This window comes from Salvia miltiorrhiza, chromosome 6 (assembly GCF_028751815.1).
Source record: "Salvia miltiorrhiza cultivar Shanhuang (shh) chromosome 6, IMPLAD_Smil_shh, whole genome shotgun sequence".
Classification (NCBI taxonomy): Eukaryota; Viridiplantae; Streptophyta; class Magnoliopsida; order Lamiales; family Lamiaceae; genus Salvia; species Salvia miltiorrhiza.
In genome coordinates, this window is record NC_080392.1 from 34,409,498 (window position 1) to 34,419,575 (window position 10,078).

Genomic DNA, 10,078 nt, shown 5'->3' on the forward strand with positions numbered 1-10,078 from the left:
TATCCCGCTCAGCTTTCACCGTTGGATGGACAACGAGCTATGAAAGTCCCAAGGAAGATAACCCTGCACTGTCGCGCCTCATGTGCTGCTCTCAAAACCCTAATTTTGGTGTGTGTTTCCTGAGAGCAGACAACTGTATTTAAATACAAAAATACAACGCTGGGGGCGCCAATTCTATGCTGGGGGAATTCTCCAGCTAGGGCAAGGAGACTTTGGGCCAGTCCAGGGACCAGATACAAGGAATAAAGATGGGCCTCAATGAATTAATTTCTATGATCAGACTAGATCATAATTAATTCATAAGTATTAATTCATTCCACTAGAGAATCAATACTGACTTACCCCTTTATTGCCGGTGATGAGTCGGGGCTTGTATTTAGACTTATTAAATCTCTGTATTTAAAATATCCGACATTCATTAATTAATTAGAGCTCTGACAGCTTAAATTAATTAATATCTTTGTAATCCTTAAGCAGTACCACTCAAACTTTATTATTGCGTCTGAACTTAATCAACCTGCAGGGTTTAACGCAATAAACCTTATTGAACTCCTTAAGGGGATGTCATTATCCTATACCGGATATGGGTACTAATACAGATAATCAAATATCATATATTGATCGCTATCACTCAAGATACAGAGTACTCAAGTTACTATATAACTCTCACCCATAGTAAGTCAAATTGATATATGAATCAACATATATATTTGAAATCTTATTAGTATTAAGATTCTATTAAGTCACCGAGATCTTGATTCTTCACTTATGTCAGAGAGAAGAATACATCTCACTGTGATCCTATCAATACGTTATGACGTACCAGTATAGACAAGTAGTCAAGACAAACTCCTTCCATCTATACTGCAGCCTAAACCAATGACTCATCCTAGAGTCATCTCGACTGTGATCATTTTATGTCTCTTAAGGTTATTCCAATTATATGGTCTTCTGTGATCTACAACACACCATATAATCTACTTATATAGAGATAAAGGACATACATATGCAATCATGAACACAATCAGATATGAGATTAAATAGTGAACACAAATATCATTGTATACAAGCATAAAACGTTCTTGCTTTCAGTATACAAATCCAACAATCTCCCACTTATACTAAAGCAAACTTTTAGTATACAATGCGTCTATTTACCAATCACCTAACACTTCTCCCACTTATACTTAAAGTTTCCTAAGTGGGTGGCATCAATCGCATTCCCATCTTTCAATGACCAATTGCGATAAGCCTTTTGTGAAAAGATTAGTAGGTTTCTCCAATATGTTAGAATTTATTCTATGAGCACATAACCTCGATTTACGAATAATCGTATAATTTGGTACTTAGTCTCCATGTGTTTGACCCCTTGTGGTTCATGGATTCCTTAGAGTTTGCAACTGCACTTGAGTTATCACGAAGGTGATCCTCTCACGCAAACTAGAAATCACTCTTAGATCCTGGAGGTAGTGGTCAAACCAAAAGGTTTTACCTCCCAAGGAAAACACATAGCTCGAGGTAATTATTCTTTGTTCCGGTCAGCCTGGAAATCCAAAATCGTATAATCCAAAAAGGAACTAAACTGTCTAACTGGTAAACTATCCTTACTGGAGGTAGTGGTCAAACCAAAAGGTTTTACCTCCCAAGGAAAACACATAGCTCGAGGTAATTATTCTTTGTTCCGGTCAGCCTGGAAATCCAAAATCGTATAATCCAAAAAGGAACTAAACTGTCTAACTGGTAAACTATCCTTATTCTCTAGTCAGGGACTTGAGAATATAATTTACCACAGTTCAGTGTCCTTAACTAGGACTATACTGATATCTTACAACCATGCTAACTGCATAAATATAAGATCTCGTACATAGCAATCCATACATGAAGTTATCTACTGCGGAAACGTAGAATACTGCCTTCATTTCCTCAACCTTAATAGGCATCTTAAGACATATGTCTTTAGATAAAGGAACGCCATAGCTCAAAGGTTGCAATCCTTTCTTGGCGGTATGCATACTAAAATGAGTATTCTCAGTATCAATGTAAGACACTCGAGATAAGCCCAACATCTTATTCTAGTGATCCTTTATAACCTTGATCACAAAGATGTCTATACCTCCTTAGTCTTTCATCTGAAACTGTTCGGATAACCACTTCTTTATGTCCGATAATAGCGCCACATTGTTGCCAATGAGGAGGATATCATCTACATAAAGTGCAAGGAAAACCACGTCACCATTGACATCTAAACGGTACACGTAACTTTCGTTCTCACAACGAGTAAATCCATAGGATTTAATGACCTCGTCGAAACGTTTGTTCCATGACCTCGAAGCTTGCTTAAGTCCATAAATGGACTTCTTCAGCTTCCATACAAGATGCTCTTCGCCCTTCTTCACAAACCCTTCGAGTTGCTGCATATAGATGTCCCTTCCTTCTTCAAGGAAACCGTTTAAGAAAGCGGTCTTGACATCCATTTGCCAAACCTCAAGGTTCATGTGGGATGCTATGACAAGGAGTATTCGAATGGACTTAAGCATGGCAACCGGCGAAAAGGTTTCATCATAATCTATACCATGTTCCTGGGTATAACCTTTCGCCACCAGTCTAGCTTTAAAAGCCGCGACGTCATCCGAATCTCTTTTTCTCTTGTATACCCACCTACTACCTATGGCCAAGAAGCCATCTAGTAATTCAGTTTTCTTGTATACATCCATAGCAGTCATGGATTCTATTTCAGAAACCATGGCGTTGTACCAAGAATATGCATCTAAATCTTCCATCGCTTGTCTAAAGTTATCAGGGTCGATATCCTTTTATTCATCAACAAGAAGAAGATCCGAAGATTCTCCCAAGAACATAAATCGATCAGGTTGGACGATAACCCTCCCACTACGACAAAGCGGTGGTGGTACAGCTGTGACAATGGTTTGTGCAGTGTCCTGTTGTGCATTCACTTGCACACTTGGCTTGGGTTATGGAATCGCCTGTCTATTGCCTTCAATTTCTTGAAGCACAATATCTGACTTGGATGAATTATTATTCACATAGTCCACTTCTAAGAATCGCTTGTCATTGCTAATAACCTCCTTCTGATTCTTTAGGACTAATTGCAAAGATGCATAACTCATCATCGAACATATTTTTCCAAGAGTGACCTATTTCTTCCCTCCACCACACCATCTTATATAGGGATTACATGGTGTAGTAAGTTGGGTTGGAATCCCAAACACTGACAATGAATCAGAGAAGATAATTCCTAACACATTATTGGCCCTTTATCCCCTTTGCCATGAATGACCCGGTCTCCATCTTTTCCTCTATATAGGATTCGCAGGTTCCAAATGGTACAACCTGGATTGAATCCAATGTACTATTTAGACACGAGCCTTTGGATCCTGTTAAGATAGATGTGACCTAATTTAGGGTATCAATATATGTATAAGATCCTCATGAGAGATTAGCCTTAACTTTTCTCTTTCTTTTGTTCGATGATGTAAATGCAATATAAAGGTATTTCATAGACAAGTTATAGTATGAAGAGAGATGTTCAGAATACCAGAATAGACAACTTTGCCATTTCTTATGCTAGAAACACCACTATAAAAAATGACATAAGATCCATCTATTCAAAATTTTTGGAACATGATAAGGAACTCTCAAAAACTAAACTATGTCTTTAGGATTTAAAGACAAGTCTCCAATTGCAACAACTGCGACTCTAGTCACGTTGCCTATGAAGACAATCATCTCATCACTTCTCAGCTTCCTTGTCAGCTTAAAAAGCCATGCAAGATGTAACAATCATTATCAGTTTCTCTCGTTATGTACTACTCACAACTGAGTAGAAAACGAGCTGACATGTCTCAGTTACTACAGCAAGTGAAGTACCTTAACCCCTTGCATTGAGTATTAAAAAAATTCTCCAATACTCAATCTTATCACACCACTACTCCCACTATTTCCCTTGTCTTTGTTGCCCCTTGGACCCTTCTTCTTCCCGTCTTTCGACGAAGAAGATGGCTCTTCTTTGACAATAACAAGTGCTTGCACATCTCTTTCCCACAACTTCCTTAGCCGTAACTAAAGCATTCAACAACTCAAAAAGAGTATTATCCTTCTTGCTCATAACAGCGTTGAGGCGAAAGTTCTTAATTAAAAGACTCGGGAAGATAGTTCAGGATAATATCAACTTTTACCTCACCGTCGATACTCCCACTAAGCAAGTCAAGTCCATCAAACAAGTTTGCCATGTGCATGACATGCTCGTGCACTGAGCTATGCTCGTTCATAACAAGATTACTCTCATCAAAATTAAACGAGTAGCCCAGTCCGACTCTCCGAACATTTTCTTGAGATTCAGCATAATGCTAAGAGCATCGTCCATGCTCTGATGTTAGAGTTGCAACATTTGTGACATTATTCTCATAATATAGCATTTAGCCACATTATTCGTCACATGCCACCTTTTATGCAGTTCACTTTTCCCATCAGTTGTCTCATCGTGCGAACAAAAAGAATGTGGAGTAGTAAGAACACAAAAATTGTGCTAGTTTGTGATGAAGATAAACTCCAAAATGCGTTTCCATATATATATATATGAACCGGTTAAAGACTTTGTGCAAGAATAAATAAACAATAGGAGACATAGACATATCTGAAAGTAAACAAAATAAACATGTAAGAACATGAAGCACATAATTCGTAACAATAATATTGTAACCTTTTGATAAAACAATATTAATGAAACCTCCAACTGCCCAAGGAATCTCACGAGTAAGCCACGATTGTGTGGACGTTTACACATGAACCCCTCAACCAGACTATTTACCTAGTCGTTTAATTTCCATCCATGTCAACTTAACTTTTTGACAAAGGAAATTAATAGTTGGACCTTAACTAGACCATATCATATTCAAGAAGGGACTCCGATGGGGAGTTGTACATTGTACTTGAAATGATATCTAAGCAGCGACCACAATTTAACCTTGACAATTAAATTCTCGAAATTAGCATACTCACTAGGACCATACCGCTTTCAATTTAACCTCTTGGTTATCTTATTTAAAATCCATCCTCTAAAGTACTTATGAAAATCATACGAGTAAGCCACGATCGTGTGGACGTTTACCGCATAACTCCCACTACTTAAATGGATTTAAATATTTTTAATAGAAATCTCAACTTAACAAACTTGTGAAATCAAATATGAAGTAAGCCACGATCGTGTGGACGTTTACTCATATTCTCAATCACTTTGTCTTGAGACCGCATGTGGAGGTCTAAAATAATTTTTAAATACCATAAAAATTATTAAATCAGCTTAGTCTTTTTTTCTTTCAAAAGGTTTGATCATGCTCAACACATAATCCTAAACATGCTCTTCTAGAACACAACACGTAAAACATGCTCGCAGAATTCTAAAACATGCTTAAGAAAATGATAAACCTAGCATGCTTGTCTAAGCGCAGTTAATAAACACATATTAACAAGCAAAAATAAAAACAGCATGCAAAGAGCATAAATGATTAACACCACGACATGCAAAGAACATAATAAAAGAAATAAAATTCTTTGTGACCCATTCGTGGAATCCCAATTCTAATATATTACATTTAAAACAGAAAAGAAAAGCTCAAAAATGTAAAACTCGGCCCAAGCAGCTTCGTTAGGCCGGTGTTTAAAAAAACTAGGGTTTGCCTCGAAAACCATGCGCTGCCGCGGAAAATGCTGCCCAGCGCAGCCCTGCTGGGAGCGCAGCTCAACTCTGCTGGTAGCGCAACTCAGCTCTGGAGGGTAGCTGGACTCTAGCCTTTGAAAATTTTCTCATTCTTATTTTTTCCCTCTCTAAATTGTTTGTGGTGTTAATCTGCCTATTTCAGTTCTTGTCTAATACTCACGATACTTATTTGTGTATTCACTTCATAGCTAATATTCAATTTGAACTTGAATAATAATAATGTAATACTCTTAAATACTAAAATAAAATATAATTAGAACTTAACAGAGTTGGTCTTATAATTGTTAACCTACCCATTCGTGATTTCAGCCAAATAATAATTTTTACATATGTATATTATGAGTTTTTTCTAGCACTATATTCTTTATTTTTATTTTTCAGTGTTTACACGAAATTAGGTTCTATTTTTCTGTCAATTATGACTTATGAGTTCTCTCTTAGAATATAGAGAGCTAGGTTCTACTCTAGAACATGAAAAATAGGAAAGAAATGTTATGTTTTTTTTTTTGACTTGTTATGTAACTTAAATTATATTCTAATAATGTTAATGATTATTATTTTATTTTTTTAATTATTAATTTTATTTAAAAAAAATTGGACCCTGTGCCGAAAGTCTGGCTCCGCCCATGGCCGAAGGAACATATCATATTGCCGGTGCATGTCCTATGTATCTATTGACATCACAAAAATACACTCAAATTATTCTTTTTATGGGAAGGATACATATTAGGGATATTGGAATAGAAAATAAAAAATATTTTTTGTGGACACAATTGGGTCAGAAGGTAAATCTTGCAACTAACGCCTCAAGAACGATTCTCATTAATGAGTGTGAACAACATTTCTATAAAATAATGCAGGTTGACTTAATTCGTTTTATAAATCTTAACCGATTTGAATGCATTGACTTGTTTTTATACTACAAAACTGCTTGTAAGAATTGCTTTAGTTGTTAAGATTCTATTTTGTAGCTCTTATATTTCTATTCAACAACCCCACATTAATTTAATATCATCATGAAGGCTCTCAAAGTAGCATAAGGATTTGCAAATGTTCAATGGAGTTTAGTGCCAAGAATCACTTGACACAAAAAAACACTATTACCCTTTACAAGATGGAGTATTTCCAACAAGTTTCTTACATTAGTGCTTTAAAGTAATTAGTAGTATTTGAATATTCTCTATTACTATATTCAAATTTCTACGTATACGCTGCTTTTTGACTTGACTTTTGTTGTGCACTCTTCCTTCCCGTTCTCACTTCTCACCATTCATTTTATAACTAAATTCCTCTCTCTCTCTCTCCCCCACTACGATCCATAACCTCTCTCTCTCTGTCTCCCCATTCTAGTGAAGCCCCACTAGTTGATTATATTAAACAGGTAGTGGAATCTGCGCCATTTGTAGCTAATAGTATACTGTAACTCAAAATTCATTTGTGCTTTAGTCAACAAAGAAGAATTAAAAGATCATCAAACGAAAGAAAGGCCCTTTAACCAGGAAAAAGAGAGGCAGTGAAGAAGAAAAAGCGAAAGGGGTGTGATGTGGGAGAGATAAGTCTGAACCGATCGTGGGGCTCAAAAAAAAAAAGTCTGAACCGATCGTGCAATCATCGAGATAATTCAACTTTGGTTAGAATTTGCGATTTTGAAGATCAGCATGGGAATTTGCTTCAGTTCTGCCTCTGTTGATCAAAGCCCGCCGCCCTCCACAAACCAATTCAGTTCAGGTAACCCTCTCTCTCTCTCTCTCTTCGATTTATTTCAGCTGTAAAGATGGAGTTGACTATAAAGATGGAGTCTGCAGTGGCGGCGTCGGAGGCGACGACGACGAGCACGATGACGTCTTCGAGCGGCGGCAGCAGCAGCACAGTTTCGGGCGGAAGGAGCGAAGATGGGAGTTTCAGCCCGGCGGGGCAGATGCTTGCCCAGCCCAATTTGAGGGTTTTCAGCTTAGCAGAGCTCAAGGCTGCCACTCGGAATTTCAGAAGTGATTCAGTGCTGGGAGAAGGAGGCTTCGGCAAGGTCTACAAGGGGTGGCTGCAGGATGACAGAGCCACCTCCAAAACAACCATCATTGCTGTCAAGAAGCTCAATAATGAAAGTATGCAAGGCTTTCAAGAGTGGCAGGTATACATATATATATAGTAATTGCCTAAATAGGTTGAGATGATTAGAATTGATTTATATATGTGTTGTGTTTGCAGTCTGAGGTGAACTTCCTAGGAAGACTTTCTCATCCCAATCTGGTGAAGCTCTTGGGGTATGGTTTGGAGGATACAGAGCTCCTTCTTGTGTATGAATTCATGGCCAAGGGCAGCTTGGAGAACCATCTCTTTGGAAGTAAGTAATTCATTAATTCATCAATATTGTTAGTTGATTTGGTTACTGATCTGTGTTGGTATGGTTAGGGGGCGCGTCTGTGCAGCCGCTTCCATGGGAAATTAGGCTCAAGATATTGATCGGAGCAGCTCGTGGGCTCGCATTCCTCCACGCTTCAGATAAAAAGGTTATCTACAGAGACTTCAAGGCCTCAAACATATTGCTTGACGGGGTAAGCTAGCTTCCTACTTACCTCTCTTTCTCTCACATTCAAACATGAAACAATCATATTAGTTCTCATTGATTCTATATTGATCTATCACTCAGTCATACAATGCCAAGATATCCGACTTTGGCCTAGCGAAGAACGGCCCGACAGCTAGTAAATCCCATGTGACCACTCAGGTTATGGGAACGTACGGCTATGCTGCTCCCGAGTATGTTGCCACAGGTAGTAACCACACCCCCTAACCCGATATGCTTTTATGAGTTGAGTTGAGTTGAGTTGGTTAGTACTATTGTTTCAGGGCACTTGTATGTGAAGAGCGACGTGTATGGGTTCGGTGTGGTGATGGTGGAAATGCTGACAGCGCTGCGCGCCCTTGACACCAACCGGCCTTCTGGGCAGCACAGCCTGGGTGATTGGATCAAGCCACATCTATCAGATAGGAGGAAGTTGAAGCGCATCATTGATGTCCGTCTAGAAGGCCAGTATCCGAGGAAATCAGCACTACAAATAGCTCAGCTTGCCTTAAATTGCCTTGAAAGTGAGCCCAAAAACAGACCATCTATGCAGGTGATAGTTGAGACACTCGAAAGAATCGGTTCTTCTATTGAGAGGCCGAGAGACCGTAGAGGGCAGCAGTCGAGTCCGCATGCAGTGAGTCGTCGTGCCCATCAGCCGCTACAGTATCGTTCTCCACTTCATCCTAGACCAGAGGCCACACAAGCCTATCCGTTGCCACAGCACACGTAAAACACTTATATATATATGTATGTATGTTCCTAGCTATTCATGTTTGTATTTCTGTCAACTTCGTGTTTCTGTGATAGTAAAGAGTAGGCATAAAGTGTATGTACCATTTTTGTGGTTGATGTGAAGTTGTGTAAAATGTGGAGAATGGAGATGCTTCTGTCATGTGTTCAAATTTATGTTATCTATATATTATGTGCCACAAATGCTCTTGCAACTGTTGTTACTCTTTACTGCTAAATACTCCTTTCTTCCCATAAAAAGTATACACACTTTGCTATTTTTGTGTATTCCACAAAAATATGAACACTATGTTTTTAACTTTAATATCTCAACTTATTTATAACAAATATTAAGTGTTGACTCTTTTCTTCCATCACAACACACTCAACAAATATTCTTATGCCGGAAAAAAGTATGCAAACTCTTTCGAGACGGAGGGAGTATCATTGTCCATTTGATGTACAAGTTGATCTAGCGTTTGACGCTCAACATAGGCAGATAAGATCCTCTATACCACACTCTATATCTCTCATTAGCTGTGTTTCACTATTAATTTAACTATTTTAACAATTATTATTATAAAATAAAAATCTACTATTATATTATGAACTCTAATTAACTTTTGTTACAAATAAATGGAATTTAAAAAATTAATATACTCTAAATTTAGAATAATCAACTTAAATAATCATTTTTAAGCTTTAAAAATACAAATTAAATATAAAAAATTAATTATAAATTTTAATTGGGTGGGTGAATCCTAGAAAATAATTGTAAAATTGAATTAAAGCACAAAAAATTGAAATTAATGAAGAAAAAAAAATGATAGTAGGGCACTAGGAGTCCAGGACACTAAAGTTGAGATAGTGATCTCAAGTGCAACATAGGAGGTAAGCTAGATGGGTCTATACTAACAAGCTGGCCCAACATAGAAGATAAGCTAGTTGGGCTATTCTATTAAGATGGGCCAACTAGGAGTTAAACTAGCTGGGCCTATACTAACATGATGGGTCACAGAGAAATTGAGCTTTAATTCCATGCAATT

At 37.7% G+C, this 10,078-nt stretch overlaps 1 protein-coding gene across 1 annotated transcript; it reads left to right on the forward strand.

Annotated features, from left to right (window-relative positions):
* The first annotated feature begins 7,042 nt into the window (after positions 1–7,042).
* Positions 7,043–9,236, forward strand: LOC130989180 (probable serine/threonine-protein kinase PIX13). The gene is made up of 7 exons (XM_057913121.1): positions 7,043–7,291; positions 7,325–7,465; positions 7,543–7,865; positions 7,943–8,078; positions 8,147–8,289; positions 8,385–8,508; positions 8,585–9,236. Exons 2-7 carry the CDS (start codon positions 7,396–7,398, stop codon positions 9,031–9,033), a joined length of 1,245 nt encoding a protein of 414 aa, XP_057769104.1. The 5' UTR covers positions 7,043–7,291; positions 7,325–7,395; the 3' UTR covers positions 9,034–9,236.
* Positions 9,237–10,078: the final 842 nt, after the last annotated feature.

Coding starts and splice junctions, on each gene's coding strand:
- LOC130989180 (XM_057913121.1), top strand. CDS start 7,396: ATGGGAATTTGCTTCAGTTCTGCCTCTGTTGATCAAAGCCCGCCGCCC. Junction 8,079..8,146: donor GGAGAACCATCTCTTTGGAA/GTAAGTAATTCA, acceptor TGGTATGGTTAG/GGGGCGCGTCTGTGCAGCCG. Junction 8,290..8,384: donor CAAACATATTGCTTGACGGG/GTAAGCTAGCTT, acceptor TCTATCACTCAG/TCATACAATGCCAAGATATC.